General features: G+C 41.4%; 1 protein-coding gene and 1 non-coding gene across 4 annotated transcripts in view; one reads left to right on the top strand and one right to left on the bottom strand.

The window, feature by feature from the left end:
• The window catches only part of MAMDC2 (MAM domain containing 2), a 173,315-nt gene that overhangs the window by 87,424 nt on the left and 63,777 nt on the right, over window positions 1–22,114 (bottom strand). For all 3 annotated transcript variants that reach the window (XR_001829512.2, XM_017543444.2, XM_037743824.1), the window contains 3 exons: window positions 13,681–13,952; window positions 12,375–12,459; window positions 9,067–9,204 (listed from right to left, as the gene is read on the bottom strand). Coding sequence is in view for 2 of the 3 variants with exons in the window: in XM_017543444.2 (XP_017398933.1) it covers window positions 9,067–9,204; window positions 12,375–12,459; window positions 13,681–13,952 (495 nt within the window). In the remaining variant the exon portion in view is untranslated. The remainder of the gene's footprint in view (window positions 1–9,066; window positions 9,205–12,374; window positions 12,460–13,680; window positions 13,953–22,114) is intronic.
• On the top strand, window positions 21,491–21,597 carry LOC119473403. Its single transcript, XR_005202608.1, has one exon. It is a non-coding gene; the product is annotated as a U6 spliceosomal RNA (small nuclear RNA).

The following is a 22,114-nucleotide window of genomic DNA, read 5'->3' as shown; positions in this document are numbered from 1 at the left end:
TGTAACATGACTTACCAATGAAACAGAATTTTTTTGTGAGATATGCAGCAGGGAGAACTGAGTGGAGGAAAGCTATAATTCTTTGTATTATAATGTATGTATAACACTTTGCTTCCTGGATACCTAATTGCAGGGGCCACAGAGATCCCCTTTCAGAGAACTTGCTGAAGGAATCATAATTGACTGGGTCTCAAGCCACCACACCTTTGGACCTGCAGGAGAGTTTTTACAAAGACCACACCACCCTGGGCTGCCCCCCACCAGTGAAGAAACAGCAGAGGGGCGGGCCATTCTGTCTGGCATGGGGCACTTCAGCAGCTCCCACTGGCCCAGCTTCTCCTCTTCCTCAAGGGTCAGGTTTGCATTCTGCACTGAAGGTTTTCCCTACCCAGGGCATCTTTATGACTTTTGTGGGCCCTAGGTGCTTTTGCTGTGGTGGGCCCATTGCTCCATAAAGAGTACTTAACATTTTAGATTATGACTGCATTGGCATAAAGATGTATATGATGTAGGCTAGAAATCATTATATTACATTCATTTGCCCTTCCAATTTTAAGATAAATAAAATTAAAATATTCACATGGACCCCTAAAAATGTCATGGCTCCTAGGCACTATGCCTACTGTGCCCAATAAGGACATTGGCCCTGTCCCCAGCTACTCTGGCTCCTTCTGCTTCAGACCTTCACAGCCATCTCCCCCAGGAAATCTCTTTCCCCCTAGTCCAGCTTAGTGTCTGCTTCTACAGCCAGTCTTGTTACAAATTCATCTTCCTTACAGATGACAGACACCTGATCACTGTTTTTAAAGAGTAGTAGCTCACCTGGTTTGTGGACAATACTTTATTTTCTGCATTTGCAGTCAAAGTGTCTCATTAACAACTCATGCTCAGGATGCTAGGCCAAGTGAACCACAATCACAGTGCTGATTCGAAAGGCATCCAGCAAACACAACATGATCTGCTCAAAGTGAGTCAGAGAGGCTGCTGGGAATAAGATCAAGACTGCTGACGCCAAGTCTCATATGGAACCACCAGACTAGACCACATGCTCTTGCCTCATTTTTCTTTCCATCATTCATTTGTTGCCAAAGCTAGGTTCTATTTACTGACAATCTGAGCAACATTCAGCTTCTCATTGGGAAACAAAAGGTAGCTCATCATAAGTTTATTATCTCAGTTGAACTGGTAGAGGTGATTCAGAAATTGTCATTCAGGTGCCTGCCCCAGGAGAAGAGGCTGGAGGAATGATGGCCAAACCAGGCTGAGTGTGTCTTCGGATACGCTCTGCTCTGAGGAAAAGGGAGCCAATGGGTAGGTGGCGGCCGGTGCTACTGTATTCTCCTTTCTAAAAACAATAAAGAAGGAAGCTTGGAGTTCTTGGGAAATTTTTTCCAGTGTCTGATATTAGGAGAAACTTCCTGCCTAGTTCAATGAGGCCAAAGCTCCTATCTGGTACAGGGTTCTAGAGCGTCCAGAATCTCTGGAAAAGGCTTTTTTTTTTTTTTTTTTTTTTTTTTTTTTGTCATCAGATCTTTAAGATTCAAGTAGGATGAAACTGGGTACATATGGACTTGAAGTAGACAGAATCCTTTAATCTACCAATCACTAGAAATCCTGCTGGCCACAGAGATTTTAAAGTATTAAAACCTGAACTGAAAATGAAAGAGGTTATATGGGGGAATGGTTTCCCCCATAAGATTAAGAACTGAGAAGCTTATTGCCACTCCTCTACAGTCTGTGCTGCTTTGCCATACACTCTAATCTATTATTACCTAGTTCTGCATTATATACAAAGAGCCCAAACTTTCTAGGAAAAAAAAATTCAAATTCAGTTGAAAAAAAGATCACAATTCTCAGTCACGCGGCCAGTGCTCAGGCCCCTTCTGGGATGGAGCCTGCGGTGCCGGCATACACACGCTTGCTCCTGAAGAGGCCTTTCTTTCCTTTCTTACAGCAGAAAGGAAACTTGTATTAGCTAAACTTTTCATGTGGAACCAGTGGCCCCTGGTAGTCAGCCATTTCCCCTTGCATTCGGGAAAGAACTTTGAAGATGGTTCTTGGACGTTTATTTTCAGGCAGTCTGGCTGACCAGCATTCCTCCAGGACTGCCCTTGGCTTGGCCGCGGTGCCAGAGGCATGCTCTGACTCAGCCCCTGCTGGCCACGTTTGCACTCCAATTGTGTTGTCTGCTCCAGTGTTGCTGGTTGTCTGGACGAACTGTCTCCCCAGTGAGGCAGACAACCTGGTCTGAAGAGATGCATGCCAGAGGGAAACACCCACTGGTCTGCTGCCATGATGAGCACACAGCACCCAAAGATAAAGAGCTGCTATGCGTGTTTTTCCACTCCATGAGTCTGACAGTTACCTTCAGGAACCTTTAGTTGCAAGGGTTTTGGTGGCCCTTACTATAATAGAGTCAGACGCTAGTCTTTTTATACAGCTTTCAAGGATGATGTAAATATGAATGAATATTACAGGAGATACTTCCTATCTGTGCTAAGACCTCAAAGCCCCAAACAATAGGTGACAACAACCTCTATTTTCTAAAGAGTGATGCTAGATCATCAATATGCTAAGTGGTAGCCACTGACATCTACCCTAGCTCTACCAGTGTTAGCCCATCTCTCCCTTCCAGCCTGTGCATATGAGAAGGCTTGAGATGGATCAGAGAGATTGGAGATGGGGTTTCTATGAAGAGCCTTATCACAGAGCTGCCCTGCTATGTGTTTCCTTTCCACCTGTCCAGGGAAGGTAAGGGGATTGCTACCCATTTCTTACTTTGATAAAAGGGAAGGGGCTTAAGGGAACCAGTCATGGAAGGGGGAGAGGAAGGAAACTGCCATCTAACCTCATCCCTACCCTGTGTGCAGAAATTACTGGGCTCTACAATTGCTCTGGACCTTGAGATGAAGATGGTCAGAGTTCTTGAGAAAAGTTGATCCACGAAACTAGAGTGTGTGTGGTGCAGAGATGGAGCCTGGCACTGGTGCATACATCTAACGGCAAGAAGCAGTCTGTAGGGATCTGTGGGGAAAGAGTGGAGAAGAAGGAGTTTGTTGCCAGTGGACTGCACTTCCAGAGTTTGAGGGGGCAATTTAGAAGGCAGCCGGGCTACAGTACCTTAAATGGACCCTTCTCAAGAGAACTGCCTGCCGGTGCAATAATTCCATTAGAAGGGAGCTGGTGGGGTGTGCCATTATTTATAGGAACTAAGCAGGATTTGCAGGCGGGCAGCCAGACAGTTGCTCATCCCTGTCTGCCAGCACTAAAGCGGGATCCTCCATTGGCCATGACAGGAATGCCAGAATTTGGCCAAGTGCTGTATGAAGGCAATCAACTCTAGATTAAATAGCAACAGGCAAGTAAAACCTTTTGTCTCTGGTCTTTGCTTTTCTGCTCCTCCCCTCTAACCCTCCACCCCTTCCCCATTGCCTCCCAATCTGAAGCAGCCAGAAGCAGTACAGTTAGAGGGAGAAGAGGAAGGGAAGAAAAAGGTGAAGTATGAAGAGACAAAGCACAAAACTTTCTCTCTGCTGTATTGTGTGGCTCAGTCTGGGAAAGAGCTGAACTAGATGAGACATCGCAGTTGCGACTTGACTGAACCTAATCCTTGAAAATGAAGGTGTTTGTTAATACCCAAAAGTAACTGGAAAGCCATACTAAGTTATCTGAGGGCAGAGAAAGGAAATCAAGCAGACCTTGCACAAAGAAAATGCTGAGAAAATTAAGAAAGCTGCTTCCCTACCAAGTGCTTATACCATGCACCAAATGGATCAATGCAGGGGGTAAATAAATGGGTCCTGTTAAGATGACCCTTGCTGATTCCAAACTGAAATGAGAAAAGAGTCTTGTGAGTCATGGAGAAATGATCCATCCACCTCATGATGTTTGATGGAATAAAATAACTGTAACCTTATTTTAGATTTTGAAACCTTGTCCAGCTTCTTCCAGAGTAGCACCACAAGCAGGCTTATTTTTTTTTTTAAACCTCAGCACAGAAATGCATTTCCCTCATTATTTTTCCAGCAAACATCTTTTTTTGCTAAGGTATGTAGAAAACAGTAATGATCTGAGCTGTCAGTAGGTTACCTCCTGAAAGATTTTGTTTCACTTCAAAACATATGAATAAAGAAAGAAACCCATATGTGATGAATCAGAATTAAGTAAGAAAACCCTGGATAAAAATTACATCCCCTCCAGTATTCCAAAGATGTCCCACCACAATTCTTGCTGCATTATTTTAATCATTTCCATCATGAGGCAAGAATTTGGGGGCACAATACTCATTTAAAAACCTTGACTCAGTGTTTGGGACAGATTGTTAGGAACATACAAAGAAATGAAGGAAAACTCATACCCACATTGTGGTTTTCAGAAATTACATTCACTATTTCCTTTTCTGCAACACAGAGACTATCACTCTCCTGGGAAGACTTCTCTCCACCCTCTCTGCAGTTCTGAAATTCCTAAGTAGGCCATTAACTTCTCTTCCACCTGCTGTTGTTCCAGTTTTTACCTGAAACAAAGGCTAAACCTACGTCCAGTATATGAATGAACACAAGATGAGCTCACATAGAGCAAAATCTGCTGTTGCAGGCAGACATCTGAACCATTTAATCTTGACTTTGCCACCCAATTGACAGAGCTCTGGGCAAATAAATATACACAGTAGAAAGCAAATATAATAAGAGAGGCAACCTCTTTCCTTTTTAGAGTATTTGAGAGTTTGTTTTGTTTTAAAGAATGATACCGATCAAATCTTTGAGTCCTATGGGCAGAACTTTTCAAATGAAATATTTTAGAATATTTTGAACTCATCGTTTTTAGCCTTATCCTCTATAGGGGAAAGATGGATCAATGCAGAGACTAAATAAATAGGTCCTGTTAAGATGACCCTTGCTCATTCTGAATCAAAATGAGAAAAGAGTGTCATGAGTCATGGAGAAATGATCCATCCACCACATGGATGAACTCCAGGCATGAGGACTTGTATGTGTGTGTGTGTGTGTGTGTGTGTGTGTGTGTTGAGTGGGGATGTTGGCTAACACATGGGCACAATATCAGTCCAAAGGTTGAAGAGAACTTGGAGTAATGCAGGCAATCAGGCTTCTTGCTGATCCTAAGTAGGAATGCAGCCTGGGACCTAGGGCTCCTGTGCCATTATCACTTACCTTGGCATCCTTCAATACTCTCCAAACATAAAATAAACCATCCACTCTCATGCCTCTACACTTTTGCAAATGCTCTATTTGTCTCCCCCTTATCCATCTTCCAGTTCTGCTATTACTTCCTCTAGAGAGCCTTCTCTGTACCCCAAAACTAAGGTAATCTTTTATTTGTCTGTGGTCTCATATCATTTATCTCATACCTCTATTAGTTACACATTGCTATGTATGCTTACAAGTTTATGTAGCATTTTGGTATTCAGATAATTTGAGAAATGCCATGATGTACATGGGCATACCACCTATATTAAAGGTGGTGAGAAATCCTGAAATAAAGAAATCTGTTTAGCTTTCTTTAATGCAGGGTTTCCTCAGTTTATTTGACCACATATCACCCTTGTGCTCCATATAAGAATTAGTATACTAAAAACTGGTATTATAGGGAAGGAAGTTTTGGGAAAAGTTGGTTCCTATAAACTCTTTGAGGGTAATGAGGGTAATGACTGTATATGTGTGTTTGTTTGTGTGTGTGTATATGTACACACACACACACACACACACACACACACACACACACACATATATATATATATATATATATATATATATATATATATATCTCAGTTCTTTCCGTAACCTTCAGGGCAGAAATATAGTCAGAATATTCTATGGTTACAGATGAGCATGAGGAAAGACTAGGAGTATTATACACTTCAAAGGATGAATTATACTCAGGTAACATAATCAAATGGATGACTTGACACTAATCTCTTATCTTTTGCCTCTTCCAAGAAATATATGTTCTCCCCAGCCAGCTGCCTCTCGCCATCATTGAGGATGAAAATGAAACACTGAATAATCACTGAATTGGTAACACTGGTTACCCAGAGGATTTGACTTTGGAACTAATTTTTAAATGATTTGGGAAAACTTCTCTAATGCTTCCCCATTGTTAAATTTGCATCTCTGTGCAACTGTGATAATGATACAAGAAATAATTGCCATTTTGATGCATCAGCCTTTCAAGATCCTTTCTGTTCCTTGTATTAGATTTTAAGATATGACAGAAAAATCTAAAAACTAGCCTATTGTCACACATGAGGAAAAAGTCATCTGGCTTTTCTTTCCTGAAACCCCAAGAGAATGTTAGTTGCTTTACACATTTATACAAAACTCTCAAGAGTTGGTGACATTTTATTATTTTGAGTTAACCCAACTGTCTTTTAAAATACTCATGCAGATTCATGGACTACTTTGCCATGACTGGTTATCATTCACTCTACACAGAGCACTCATTTGTAATGTGGTTCCTACAAAGGGCCCCAAATGAGGATGGACCACTTATTTATAGGGTCAAAACATGGGTTATGCATAGGGAAACCCCAATCTTCTGTCAATGTCAAAAGTGCTAAACAGCACTTTGGGAGGCTGAGGTGGGCGGATCACCTGAGGTCAGGAGTTCGAGACCGTTTTGCCTGCTAACATGGGGAAACTCCGTCTCTACTAAAAATACAAAAATTAGCCGGGCATGGTGGTGGGCATCTGTAATCCCAGCAACTTGGGAGGCTGAGGCAGGGAGAATTGCTTGAATCCTGGAGGTGGACGTTGCAGTGGGCTGAGATTGCACCACTGCACTCAGTCTGGGCGACAGAGCGAGACTCCGTCTCAAAAACAACAACAAAAAAAGTGCTAAACCTTACTTTTAAAGGTAGGAAGCACATAAACATGTTTTTTTTTTTTTTCCTTGTCTCATTTCTAATGTCAGTGACCCTAGATGCATCTGAAGAAATAGTTTCTGGGGGATTCTTCTGTTTTCGTGCTTCGCCTTTTTATTCTCCATCTATTGAGGTAATCACCCTCATGTTAATCCATCCAAATACACTGCTGTGACGGTATCTCTCCCTTGCCCAAACGCCTCTGTGGCCCCCCATTGTCGATAAAATAAAGTTAAAATCTCTTTCCTGGCATTTCAGCCATTTTAGAATTTGCGCCTATGCTACTTTTTTAGCCATCTCTCTTCCCCAGTCCATCCCTCGCAGCCGCCATCACTGTATCATTGCTCTTAGTCTTCTCTCATCTTTGCCTTTCAAAGTCATACCCATCTTTCAAATACAGTTTACTTCTTTTATCATGTTTTCTAGGACATCCAAACAATAAGGGACCTCCTTTGTTTCTGAATTCCCAGCACCTTTCTTTTTTGGTGGGGGAAGGGGACCACTCTTACAGTGCTTGACATACCACCCTTTGTTAACATCCATTTGTGGTAGAAATCTCTTTTCCTTTCTTGAAAGCATCTTCTTTGAAGTTGGGAAGGGGCCATGGAGGATCTGTCATTTTAATTGTCATTTTCCCCATTATATCTAATGCTGGGTCAAATTAATGAAAATGCTAGATCTAAAGTTGGGTTTGTTTTAAGCAGGCAAGCTCCATGAAATTCCAGCCTTTTTATTTGGGGTTACTTATAAACAATTTATTCTAAGAAGCCTGAACATGTTGCAAAAGAAAGAAAACCTGTCAAATGAAGGTTACAAAACAGAAGTTGGCCAACTGGGTCTGACCTGCAGATGTCTTTTATTGGCCCACACTGTGATTTTAGAAAATTTTCAACAACTTTTAAAAATCTTGGTAATTTAACAAAAAATACCCCTGTCTTCCTGATCTTGAAACATCAAAAGATCTGGTAACCTGGGCTTGCATTCTCACAGAGCAGAAATTCACAGGACCCGACTAGCCTTTGCACAGGGTCCACTGCTCTCTAGTTTGCCACAGTCGTCACCTAGCACCATATGTCATTTGCTTATACTATCTTCCTGGCTGTTATAGGAAATTTAACCTGAAACTCTAGATATAAAGAAGAAAGCAGAATAGGAACAAAGAGGTTAGGAACAATAAGGTTAGGATGAGGACTGTTCAGAGTTAAGATAAGCTGAATTATGAGCACTTTTGAAAAAGAGTTGGTGACATGGTTAAAAATATTCAGATGAAGAGAAGCTATAGTGAATGAAGAAAAATGGAAAGAACCATAAAAGGGCATAATGTCTTCAGACATGGGGACACACTGTCACTGTCAGCAGATTATTGGGATGAGTATATTACCTCAATATCTATGTGTAAAGGATTGAAAGAGAAAAAGTTAACTGTTTGCAGCAGAATACAAATTCCTGTTCTTGTTCTTGTTGAAAAGCCAGCCACCAGAAGCTTCTCACTCCTTGGAAACTTTGGAGTTGAGGATGAAATGTCTTGCAACTGTGGAGAGACCTAGGCTTTTTCAAAGGGTCCAAGTGTGAGCAGTGGTAACCCACAAGTAAGTAAGCCCTTTCCCCTGTCTCTCTTCTGCTAAGGACTTCTCAAAGCTGGCTTCTCACTGACAATACAACCTCCCCTCCCCATTTTCCTTGCAGAGAAGCAGCCTCCTTGGCCACTAGGGGGCCCTGTTGCACACCACATTCAGAACTAATCATCAGTACTGGCTCACCTCACTGCCACTTGGGAGGTTCTTAGGACCTGTTCCCATCCTTTGATCTATTTTTAGTGAAAAGTAACCTGGGATTATTCCAGCCTTGTCTTTAGAAATGAGAAAATATTAACAACAAATACACAAGAAAGTAAAGCATAATATGGAAATGTGAAAATGCAAGACTAGGCCACAGGTGAAGGAAAACATTTAATGGGGTGGCCTTCTCCTTAGCTATAGAGCTCACAGCTGCAGTTAGTCTCTACCTCACTGTAGAACCTTCCCTACTCTTCTGTGATGCCTCCCGGATCATACTGGGTTCCTACTCACCCTCCTCCCTCCTCTCTTCCCTGTTGACAGAAGCCCCAGCTAGGTCAGTGGAGGAAGTGGGAGGAGAAAGCAGAAACATTTATCTTGGGAAAAGGACTCCATTTGACACCAGCTCACCCAGTTCACTCTTGAATGTGTGATCCTGTGGGAGAATGGAGTGGACATTCTGAATACTTCCTCCTCCAACAAACCAGTTCACGTTGGGATTCCAGCGGTTCACAAAGCCACAGAGATGATTTTCTTCAAAGTCACATTCTGGAAAAGGGAAACAAAAACACCTCATGGAGACGCAGTCACACCTGGGTACACCCAACCTACTACAGAGTTTGCTCTTAGATATTCAGAAGTTTCTTTTTTCCTATGCTCACTGCGACCTTTCTACCAGGACTCCTGAACAATATTGGCCAAGAAGAGAGACAGATCCTGTAATGAATCAAGATTCTAATTCATCACTGGCCCTTTGGATTGTGGCCCTTCCACTTATTAGCTATGTCACGTGGAGCATGACTTATCACTTTTTGTAGCCTCTGTTTCTCCATATGTGAAATAGGGACAAAGTTCTCATTTCATAGAGCTATTGCAAGTGTGGACAGCTCCCAGCATGGTGCCAGGCATGTGGTCAGTGCTTGATACAAATCAGCTATTTTTATCAGTCATCTCTGTCTCAAAGCACTGTTCAGGGTTATGTTCTTAGCTCTAGAAATTTTTTTCCACAATCCTTTCTTGAATCTGATGGCCCAGTCTTCCATTCTTTTCTCTTCTCATGGAGAACAAGATGACCATAGCTGAGGGGCCTGTGTCTTAGATGTTAAAATTCTGTTTTTTAAAATAAATCATAACCCAGGCAAAATAGGTAAGGCAGATATATCCTAGGTTCTGGGTCTCTTTTGTAGCTACCGAGTGGAGAAGAGAGAGAAGATAGACCCCCCCCTCTTCTGCCCTTAGTGTCATTGGCATGTTTGCATGGATATATTGGTCCCCATCAACAATTGTTCCTTAAAAAGGAGCAAAAGACTCACAAGCCAGTGACTCCATTGACCCTCATAATTATGAAATTAAACTAGAATGTATAATTGTGCTGGCCATTGGCCCCCTGCTGATCCACCTTGCCCTTCTCCGTCTGATAGGTCCTACAGAGGTTGACCTACCTAGATTGTATCAATGGGCTCCCCTGCCTTCCATCTCCCTGTTGGATTCGACCAACGATAGGTGGAAGGAGAGTAAAATCAGTGGTTTACTTGCCCAGCAGTCTCCTGGCCAGGTCGCCATGGGTTGGCGAATCCTGTCAAGCAGCCCTCACCAAATAGCTACTGTTTACACGTTCTGGGAACTCCTCCTCCCTTGTTCTTTTAGAACAAAAGACGATAACAGCTTGTGAATCATCACTGTAACTAGCCCTGAGCCACAGAGCTATCCTTTGCTGGCTTCCTTTATCACTCACACCTTTGTGGTCTCTTTTGTGAGCTTCCCTCAAATTACTCAGGTTGAGTGTACCCCGTTTCCTCCTTCCTGCCAGGATCTTGACTGGTATAGTCAGCAATGTGTTTTTACATTAGCAAGCACTGAAAATTTCTAAGATTTTCATTTTCAGTGTTTTCACCACAGCGTCTGCTAACCAATGCCCTAACATTCAGTGCCAAAGGCTGCCTACGAGTAAAATAAGAAGCAAAATACTCCTCAATGTGCCCGGCTCTATTCTGAGCACTTCACATAAATTAACTTATTCAATCCTCAAAGCAGCCCTATGACATAGGCACTGTTACTAATCTCATTTTACAGATGAGGAATGAAGAGAGGCGGAGAAAGTACCCAAAAAGAAGTGAGAGCATGATCACAGAGTTTAGTAAGATAAAAGTGTTGGCATCCTTTGGTTTTAAACAAATAAGAAGTCACCACATCATTTGAAGAAATGCAATTAACATGTCTTGGATGCCCAGCACCTTATATACCAAACATTTTCATAGCCACGATCTCATTCGTTGTCCCAAGGATCCTAGGAGGGAAGCATTTTATTACCATTTTACAGGTGATGAAATAGAGGCTGAGACTCAGTAAGCTGACTGAACCAGCAGGTGGCGCTCCACCAGGTATGTCTGACTGTGTGTGTCATTCACAGCCCGTGCAGATGCCAGGTGGGAGCCCAGCGCGAGGCTCAAGGAAGGGAGATTGAGCCTCACTGTACATTCAGAAAATGATCTATTTTCTTTCAGTTGCCCTGGAGACATCATTGGAAGGTCAAAACAGAGAAGTGAAACTTTAGGGAATTAGCAAAGGCTTGTTGTTCTTCAGAATCTTCCTTGACTCTCCTTTCTTTTCCCTGCCACATTCATTTAGCCTTCAAGAGCTGTCAGTGCTGAAAAATCTCTGAATTCTACTGCCTTTTTCTGATTTCACTGCTAATCCAATATTACCTTCATTATGTCCCCTCTGTAAGATCACAGCCACTTCCTAGGGGTTTTCCCACCTGCTATGTATTTTCCCTGTACCCAACTCATTTTCCACATGGCAGCTGGAGTCATGTGAAAATGCAGCTGCACACTTCTCCTCTGCTGGCTGACATACATGATTCGGCAAGTCCAAGCTCCACATTCTGCACCCACGCTCTTCCAACACAAACTCCCTTAGCAGTCCTGGTCTTCATCTCAAACACCTTGCTTAGCCTCTTACCTTTGCCTGAACCTGCACTGTCCTTTCTCCCCACAGGGGTCTGACCTTAGAGAACCCTTGCCTTCCTACCCTTCACCTCCACTTAACTAAATTCTTCTTCTTGAAACTCCAGCTCCAATGCATTTTCCCTATTTAGTCCTCTCCAATTTTCTCTCCTCCTCCCCGCACCTCCACGCATAGCTTGTCCTTCCTCAGCAGTATTTATCATATATGGAACGAGCTCCAGTGTAGACAAATAGAAACTGAACCACCATAGGACAGGGATTATCCTTTCTTTGTTCCCTCTTGGAAGCTGGCACATATAAGACAGCCAACCAGCTCTGTCAAGTGAAATCTAAGTGACAACTGTGATTATTAAGATGAGGGCAGTGGTGTGCCAAGAGAAAAATGGGCAAAGGAGGCCAAACAATGTCTGATTTTCTGGCACATGCTTCAAAAAGCTGACTTTCCAGCAATTTGTAAATTATTTTAATCAGAACATGCCGAGGTTAAAGGTGGAAGCTCTGAAGTTACAGTTGCTGCATCTATATTTCTTTCCTTAATCCAGATGGTCCAGGCAAATTCTAATGAGCCTTCCCACACTAAAGACAAACAACATACAGCATTCAAGAGAACCGAGCAAAGAATTTAAACCGGTATGCATTATGCAGTGCATTCTATAAAATACTTGGTCTTTGAATTAATTCAGTTCCCTCTGGCATCAGTAGCTTTTAGAAAAAGATTCACAATTTGATTCAATGAAAATGAAGCCTACTCACCAATACAGTAGCCGGTTGTCATCTTGATTTCAAACAGTGCAATGCTGGCCGTGGTTCCCTGTCCTAGTACACCTTCTATTAAAATCTGTACAACATATGGGGAAGAAGGGGAGTTAGATTTCAGAACATCATGTTTCCTTGGTTCAGTATCTCAGCTATTAGTTTGGAGCTGTTTTGCCATTCAAGGCAAAACAGGATGGTTAGTACCAGCTAATTGCTATTGGATACCAATTTCACTATGGAGTTTGCCGAAAGAGTGTGTGTATATGTACGTGTGCATGTGGATGTGCATATAAACACATACATCAAAACTTCGAGTAGAAGCTCAGAGTCAGCCGTCTTCTCTTCTATTGCTATCCCAACCACCAGCATCTCCAGTGTTTGTGGTGACAGCACTTGTGATCCTGTTTCTGAAAGTAATCACTTCTTCTCCTGTGGTTTTAGCCCTATATTCTGCAACTATGCTGGCAGATTTAGGAGGCGATAACTTCTGGGAGGATGTTGTGAAAGAGGGAACTCAGAGGCCCCGTGCTCCATCCTCAACCACTGCCTGACATGGAAGGACTCCAAACAGAGAAGGGGTATTGGAGAGTAAAGAATTTCAAGCTTTTCAAAGAAGCAGCAAGATGGGATCGGGAGCTGAAGGGTGGATGAGGAATGGAGAACATTTTCATGATGGCTCCATTGTGTCCTCAATGAAATATTCTCAATAAATATCACACTTCATGGCCAGGTGTGTCCAGATCCCATCCTCCTTCCTTATCCAACCTACACCCAGCTTCACCTTACATTCTGTATCTTCCTTTTCCAAGACTCCTGAAGAAACAATTTCCCTCTTTGAAAAGGAAATGGAACATGCCCTTTAAGTACCTTTTCTCTTTTAAAGTATTTTCATTTTTTTATTATAATGTTTTGTTCAAAATTTGCAGCAAAGAAACCATTAAGAAGATAAATAAACACATAGCACACATGATTTAGAAGGATGAAATAACATGATAGGAAATGAGAATACTCCCTAAAGCCATAGAAAATCTATTTCCAATGAAGAGGTTGGTTTAAGCCCCATTTAGATTTCTACAGAAGGCTCATTTAAACAGATGGGAAAGAAATCTTGGAAGAAGCTCTTTTAAGGAATAAATGAAATGTTATTTCCATTGCTAATATTCTTCTATGGTATGCATCCTATGAAACATCACATCATTATCTAGGAGATAACTAACTTCCACGTCAGAAATTTTCATAAGATTTTAGAATAGTAAAAAGCACAGGTAATAAGCCCTAGATCTTTCTCCTAAACTCTACCTACCTTGAATTTCTTGGAACTGTTTTGCAAATCCAAGCTGGCTATGAGCCAGCTGTCTGAAGGTTCTTTTGCTGACCAAAGCAAGCGATCAAAGCTTTCATCTTCAAATCTCATGTAGAGGTTCAGCTGGCTGGGATCTGACAGAGACTCAGAGGACGCGGTTATCTGGTAGACCAAGCGGAGGCAGCTCCATTCCTCAGCCTGTAAGTCAGAACTTAGCAGCACAGCTTTCTCCCCCTGCTTGCCAAAGGAGGTATCCACGTAAATGTAATGACCTGGAAAGAGAAAGGAACACAGGCAAAGGATCGATTTTTTGTTTGCAACTTAGGAAAATATGCAACTGCAGTCCAGTAAGTCTGTGGGCAGATAAGCTTGCAGATATATTTTGTCAACCCACTGAAAGTTGACTAAACATTGGATTATGGATCTCTTTTGAAAAAATGAGAAAGTCTGGCAACACTGAGGCCATGTTACCAGATGATGACAACAGGCTGGAGCTGAGTGGTGTTGCATCTTCTCAGAGCGTGGCATGTGGTTTCTACTTTGTACTTTGTCGTAACTGCCATCACTCCTTCTTCACTCCTGACACTGAAGCCGAGTGTCTCTGCCTTTTATTCTTTTACACCAGGTCCCCTTAGCACCTTGCATTCATCTCCCTCGTGCCCACAGGCACATGTGTCTGCAGGCTGAGGGGCATCAGAATCAGAAGAGCAGCATGACTGCAGACAGAATTACTAGGTGGACTCAGCCTTCTCCTTACATAGCTTTCCCCATACCTAATGCTTCAGTCTGCATTTAACTTGCATCATTATGTAGACTGAAATGATTTGGTTACCTTAGCCTGGATCTTGGGACCTAGGCAGACAAAATACATTGTAAGCTATTTTTAATTAGGAATAAGACTTCCTTCCCTTGACTCTTCCATGACCACATTTCATAGTTCTGAGAACTAAATGAGGAAACATTTGCAAAACATGTAGCACAGGGCTGGGAACGCACTGGACACTCTGGGACTAGCAATCATCCTTGCTTCTCCTCTCTCCTCTCTTCTTTTGCATTCCCTCTTTCCTCCTTTCTCCTTCTCCTCCTCTCTTGTCTTCTCCTCTCCTCCTCCATTCCTTTTCCTCTGTTCATTCTCCTTCCCTCCTCCTTCCTGTCTCTCTCTACCCTCCTAATATTGACAAGTGCTTTCTGCTGGCTGTAAAGGATATGAAAAGCATTTCTATAAAAAAAGGCAGGACACTGAAGCTGAGAACCCTAACTCAAGCCTTCCAAATCCCCCTCTGGCCATCTGGTTACCTATATCAATGATCCTATTGGCTGTGGGTCTTTGGGGACCCCCTGGGTCTTTCTGGCCTGTAGATTCTCATGCTTTCATGGAGGTTCCCACATTCTTGGCTGTAATTTAACCTTCTATCTGTCATCCTTCGGCCTCCCTAGCACTAAACTCTTACTAGAAAGGACTTGGAAAGCTTCTTTGTTTTGCTTGATGGTCTTCAGCCTGCCCTCCCATGCTTGTTGTCTCAAACGCCTATCTCAGCCTGGATCCTTATCTCTGTAGGGAGTGCCAGCAGGCCAGCTGGAACTCAGCTGGCACCCATCCTCACATGGGGGACACAGTTAGGGTATTGTCTTCAGGGAGGCTTGCTTGCTGACTGAAGGGTTTCAAGATCAAGATCGAACCCTCCCTGGCAATCTGGGTGCAAATAGTAATTGCTTCTAGGTGCCAACCCAGGCACCTTCATGGAGAAATCTGGCCCTTGCAGCAATTGCCGCCACCACCATAGCTCCCATATACAGGCAACACTTACTGCAATACAGCCCTAGGTACTGTTCTACATGCTTCATGCACATTTCCGAGGTGAAGGGCCCATTGGGTTTGACTGTTCTAAGCTGGGGCTCTTGAGACCAACCCTTTTTGGATAAAAGTGCTGCTTCTTGTGGCATGAGGAATGTATTAGTGCCATTCTCTTCCGCGCTTTTTGCTACTGCCCCAAAAGAAAGGACTTCAAGGCCAGGCATGGTGGCTCATGCTTGTAACTCCAGCACTTTGGAGGCTGAGATCTCTTGACTTCGGGCAGATCACGAGGTCAAGAGATCGAGACCATCCTGGCCAACATGGTGAAACCCCGTCTCTACTAAAAATACAAAAAAAATTAGCTGGGCATGGTAGTGTGCACCTGTAGTCCCAGCTACTAGGGAGGCTGAGGCAGGAGAATTGCTTGAAATCAGAAAACAGAAGTTGCAGTGAGCCGGGATTGTGCCACTGTACCCCAGCCTGGTGATAGAGCAAGGCTCCATCTCAAAATAAATAAATAAAGGACTTCAAACAGGCTGGACTGGGGGAGACCATGTAAGTACCTCAAACCTTTTCTGAGGAAGAAGAGAGTCGGAACATGGAGTATAAAAGAGGAAAGAAACAAAGACCTCACTGTGTCCTATCGACATTCACATCAAACACTAGCTTTGCTGCCATGGGAGGCTCAATTTTCCCTGGGCACTTCCCCAGCCTCCCCTGTTCTCTCCCTCTCTTTTTCCTTTCCCCACTCTAGAAGGGGACAACTCAAAGCAGTGCTCTTAAAGTTGAGCCCAGAGTCACCTGGAAATCTTTTTCAACTACAGATCGCCAGGCGTTTGAGTTTCCAATCCAGTAGGGCTGGGGTGATGCTGCATTTCTAACAGATTGCATTTCTTAGAAGTTCCAGGTGACGCTGATGCTGTTGGTCTTTGATAACTGCTGACTTACAATGTATGTCAGGTAAATAGGGCTCATTCTCCAACCACCTCTCATCTACCAAACAAAATGCAGTCTCCTGTAGTATGTGAAGGAGGGAGGAGACAGCTCTGCTGGAGGATACAACTCGAATGTAAGTAAATGCGTGTTACAGCAGGTGCACAGAGTCCAGCTGCTGGTGAGTATCTTGACTCTTCAGTGAGTGCCATAAAAAAATTCTCTTGACATTCTCTCACTAGATCAGATTTTACTGTAAGCTTGCTAATGTTCTCTTGTCAAGAGCCTTTGAGGCACACACTATATAAAATGTACTATTTAAAATACCTAGATTTTATTCTGTGTGATGAGAGTTGGTGCTATTTGCTGAGTGATTTTGACAGCCACAAACGTAGGTTATTTTAAAATATTGGAATTTTGCATTTAACGATTTTTTTTTACGTCATGCCATGTGGATGTGCTTATTAGCTGCTTCACAGTCCATGCAAAGATATATCTACCCAGCTGACTGGATGCAATCCACTCAGCAGAATGATATAGTTTCCTAGACCAAATCACTACTGTGAACATGCCTATCAGCTGCATTACAGTCCATGCAAAGATGTATCTACCCAGCTGATAGGACACAATCCACTCAGCAGAAAGATGCATTTTCCTAGACCTAATCATCAGCCCAAGCACCACCCACCTCCACTATCACTGCCACCTTCAAGACGAATTTTCTAAATTAATCATTACATTTTTCAAGCCTGCTCTGGATACAGCCTTAGAATCCTTCTAAACATAGTGCTCCATGTAGCTACTACCAATCAATCAGAGTTGGCACTTGAGTTGAAACAACTTGTTTTCCCTACTTGTGGCTTCCATGTAAAGATATATTTTGTGGACATGTTACAGCTAGATTGAACTAGAAGGAACACGGTATATTTTGAAGAAGTTTTAGAAAATATAGGATGAGGAAGATATTGATGTCAAGGATGTTGCCTTTCCCTGCCTTGTCACTAATAAAATTGCTATTCTAGAATCAATGTGTGAGTTCTTTTCACTTAAAAAGAATCATTTTACCACAGAGTGAATTAATGAAGTTTTCTTTGTGTGTAAAATGTTTTCTTTATTCCATCTTAAACAGACTGATATTTGGAAGTTAACTTTAGACATAATTAACATTCCATAGTATTCACCCTTTTAATACAATTCAGAGGTTTTTAGGATATTCACAAAGTTGTACACCATCACTACTATCTAATTCCAGGATATTTTCATCATAACCCCAAAAGGAAATCCTGTATCCATTAGCAGTCATCCCTCATTTGCCCCGCCCTCAGCCTCTGGAAACCATGAATCTACTTTCTGTCTGCTTGAATTTGCTAATTCTGGAAACTTTATATAAATAGAATTACACGTGTCCCTTTGTTACTAGCTTCTTTCACCTAGCATAGTATATTCAAGGTTCATCCATGTTGTAGCATATACTAGAATTTCATTCCTTTTTGGGGCTAAAATTCTATTCTATGGATGTATCATATTTTACTTATTCATTTATTAGTTGATGGACATTTGGATTGTCTCTGCTTTTCGACTATTTTGAATAATGCTGCCACGAGCATGTTTATGAAAGTGTTTTTGTATGCAAAAATTTCAGTTCTCTTAGGTGTATGCCTTAGGAGTGAAACTGTTAGGAGACATGAAAATTCTATGTTTAACATTTTGAGGAACTGCCAAACTGCTTTCTCAAGTGGTTGTATCATTTACATTTCCACCAGCAATGTATGAGAGTTCCGGTTTCGCTACATCCTCAGCAACACTTGTTATTGCCCATCTTTTTTTACTGTAGTGATCCTAAGAGATGTGAGGTGATTTCTGAGTATGCTTCTGATTTGCATTTCTTGAGTGAGTAATGACGTAGAGCATCTTTCATGTGCTTATTGACCATTAATGCACATCTACTTTGGAGAAACGTCCGTTCAAATCCTTTGTCCATTTTAAAAATTGGATTCTCTTTTTATTGTTGAGTTATAAGAGGTTTTATCAATTCTGGATAATAGATCTTATGAGATAAATGATTTACAAATATATTTTCCCATTCTGTGCTTTGTCTTTTCACTTTTTTTTTTTTTTTTTTTTTTTTTTTTTTTTTTTAATGCAGATGGAGTCTCACTCTGTCTCCCAGGCTGGAGTGCAGAGGCTCAATCTTAGCTCACTGCAACCTCCGCCTTCCAGGTTCAAGTAATTCTCCTACCTCAGCCTCCCAAGTAGCTGGGACTACACGCGTGTGCCACTACACGCGGCTAATTTTTTGTATTTTGGTAGAGATGGGGTTTCACCATGTTGCACAGGCTGGACTTGAACTTCTGAGCTCAGGCAATCTGCCCACCTTGGCCTCCCAAAATGATAGGATTACAGGTATGAGTCACCATGCCCAGCCAGCTTTTCACCTTTTTTTATGGTGTCCTTCGAAATATAAAATTTTTAAATTTTGATGAAATTTAATTTTCTGATTTTAGTTTTTTTTTTCTTCACAACCTTTGGCATCATAGGTAAGAAGCCATTCTCTAACTTAAGGTCATGAAGATCTACAGTTTTTTTTTTTGGTCTCAGAGTTTTATTGTTTTAGCTTTTACATATAGACCTTTGACATAATTTTTGCCCATTGAATTTTCTTGCCATCACTGTTGAAATTAATTGAGGATAGATGTGGGGTTTATTTCTGGACTTCTCAATTTGATTCTATTGATCTATGTCTATTCTTACGCCAGTACCATAGAGTCCTGCTTACTGTAGCTGTGTAGTATATTTTGAAATTGGGAAGTATGAGTCCTCTGACTTCATACACCTTTTCAAGATCATTTTGACTACTCAGTGTCCCTTGTGTTTCTATATAAATTTAAAGATCAAAATGAGAATAATGTAAAACACCATAAAGTTAACTGTTTTAACAATATTCCTTCATTTTTCTTGAATACATGCTCTTAAACATTGTAAGACTTTGGTTAACTTCCAGAGTTTTTTAAAAGTTGATTTTGATCATTTCTACTGGTGTTCTCATTGCTTTTATAGGGAGAAGATTCTGTGAGGTCCTTACTCCACCATTCCTGCTGACATGCTACTTTTTCTCATCTTTTAAAACCAATAAGAATATAAAGCAATGTTTCAGAGATGTTAAACAAAACAAATGAGAAAAAGGCAAAGAAGGGCAGAAATCACAAGGGGATTGGGAGGTTCACTGTGATGCATCAGACCAGGGATCTGGGGGAGGTTTACCAACCATAGTGTTGGAGATATGACATCCTCAGAGGAGAGGGAAGGATCCACTTCAAATATGGCTGCTTAGGCAACTGGGACTGATTTACGAGACATTTATTAGATATGATAAAATCTTTATAAGGGGTCAGACAAGGGCCATAAAATTCTAAAACTTCCAAATAGATTTGTTTTTAAAGTAAGTCAGCAATCAAAAACAATCATTAAGCCATCTTGCCAAAAAGTACAGACTCCATGTGCCCTAGGGTCTGAACACGTCTCCTTGTCACATGCAGGCATGAGAAAACAACAGAAAAACTTGCTTTTCTGTTTAAGTGAAGTCAAGCCATAAAGAACTGGGTCTTGAAGTCATGTTCAATTGCTGGATATATCTGTGTAGCCAGAACTCAATGTATAGATAACTTTTAATAGCCATGGCACAGCATGATAGGTCTAAGCCCCAGGCCATCACTGTGGCAGCGTGTTCAGGGCACAAATCACAGGGGGCTTCTTTCACCCATGGAATTTTATTAGCTAATGAATGCTGACTGCTTGGTCCTTCAGGTGTGACAATCATGATGGGTTGACTGTGTAGTGCAGTGGACCCTACTCAGGATTAGTAAATTATAACCTAGGTTTAAAACCTTACATGCGCGTGCACGCGTGCGCATGCGCGCACACACACACACACACACACACACACAAACAATCACTGGCTTCTTTATTTTCAAAATGGGAATAAAAGAAGAGAGCTACTTTACATATACATTCAATATGAGGAAAATCAATGTACTTAGAAAAAAACAAACCAACTAAAAACAATCTAACCACTAGTACTAATAGTACTACTGCTACTACACACACACACACACACACACACACACACACACACACGAAATATATTTTTCACATGAATAACCACTAAATGGAATCTATTTCATCTAATGGTTATATAAGGATGTACTTCCATGCAGAAAGAAAAATTGGCCATGTTATACATAAAAATGGCATAATACGTAGAAAACCATGTGTACAATACTTTGTAATTTAAGGAACTTTTAAGAGCAATTTTGACAGTGTATAATTTTCACCTTTTGTGCTCACTTTAGACTGCAAAACTGAAATGAGACATGACTTCATATCTATAGGGCTGATGTGAGAACCTGATAGAATGATGTACAGCCATGCATCACTTAATGATGAAGACAGGTTCTGAGAAATCATCATTAGGCAATTTTGTCATCATGCAAGTATTACAGAGTGTGCTTCATGAACCTAGATGTGGAGGCTACTACATACATAGGCTATATGGGACAGCTTATTACTCCTTTGCTACAAACCTGTAACAGTATGTTACTGTACTGAATACTGTAGGAAATTGAAAAACACAATGATAAATATTTGTGCATCTAAACACACCTAAACAGAGACAAGATATTGTAAAAATACAGCATAAAAGATAAGAAATGGTACATCTATATAGGGCACTAACTTGCAAGTGGGGTAGGTAAGTCACTCAGCAGAGAGGGAGTGTGAAGGCCTAGGATATAGCTATATACTACTGTAGACTTAAAAACACTGTATACTTAGGCAATACACAATTTATAGAAAATATTTTTCTTTCTTCAATAATAAATTAACCTTAGTTTATTGTAACTTTATAAATTAAAAAATGTTTTAACACTTGGCTCTTTTGTAACTCTTAGCTTAAAAGACAAACACACTGTACAGCACTATGTAAAATATTTTCTTTCCTTATGTCCTTATTATATGAGATTTTTTTCGTATTTTACTCTTTTAACTTTTTTTACTTTCCAAACTTTTTGTTAAAAACAAAGATGCGTGCTTGCTTTGGCAGCACATATACTAAAACTGGAATGATACAGAGAAGATTAGCATGGCCCCTGTGCAAGGATGACACACAAATTTGTGAAGTGTTCCATGTTTTTCAGCAACCCTTACCGTTCTGCAGCCACTGCAGGTGATCCCCAGGCAAGCAGGACCTGGAGTGAACCTCAGCAGTCCTACAGCAGAGGGGCCAGACTGTTAGATGGAAAACTAAGAAACAGAAAGAAATAACTTAATCATCAACAAACTGGATGCCTACAAAGATGGGAAGAAACCAGCGCAAAAAGGATGAAAACACCCAAAAACAGAATGCCTCTCCTCCTCCAAGGAATCACAACTCCTCACCAGCAAGGGAACAAGGCTGGATGGAGAATGAGTCTGATGAATTGACAGAATCAGGCTTCAGAAGGTGGGTAATAACAAACTTCATCGAGCTAAAAGAACATGTTCTAACCCAATGCAAAGGAACTAAGAACCTTGAGAAAAAGGTTTGACAAAATGCTAACAAGAATAAACAGCTTGGAGAAGAATATAAGTGAATTGATAGAGCTGAAAAAATATAAGAACTTCGTGAAGCATACACAAGTTTCAACAGCTGAACTGACCAAGCAGAAGAAA

The sequence above is a fragment of the Cebus imitator genome, unplaced genomic scaffold, assembly GCF_001604975.1.
Source record: "Cebus imitator isolate Cc_AM_T3 unplaced genomic scaffold, Cebus_imitator-1.0 Scaffold155, whole genome shotgun sequence".
Taxonomy (NCBI): Eukaryota; Metazoa; Chordata; class Mammalia; order Primates; family Cebidae; genus Cebus; species Cebus imitator.
This window is presented reverse-complemented; position numbering and strand designations above follow the sequence as displayed.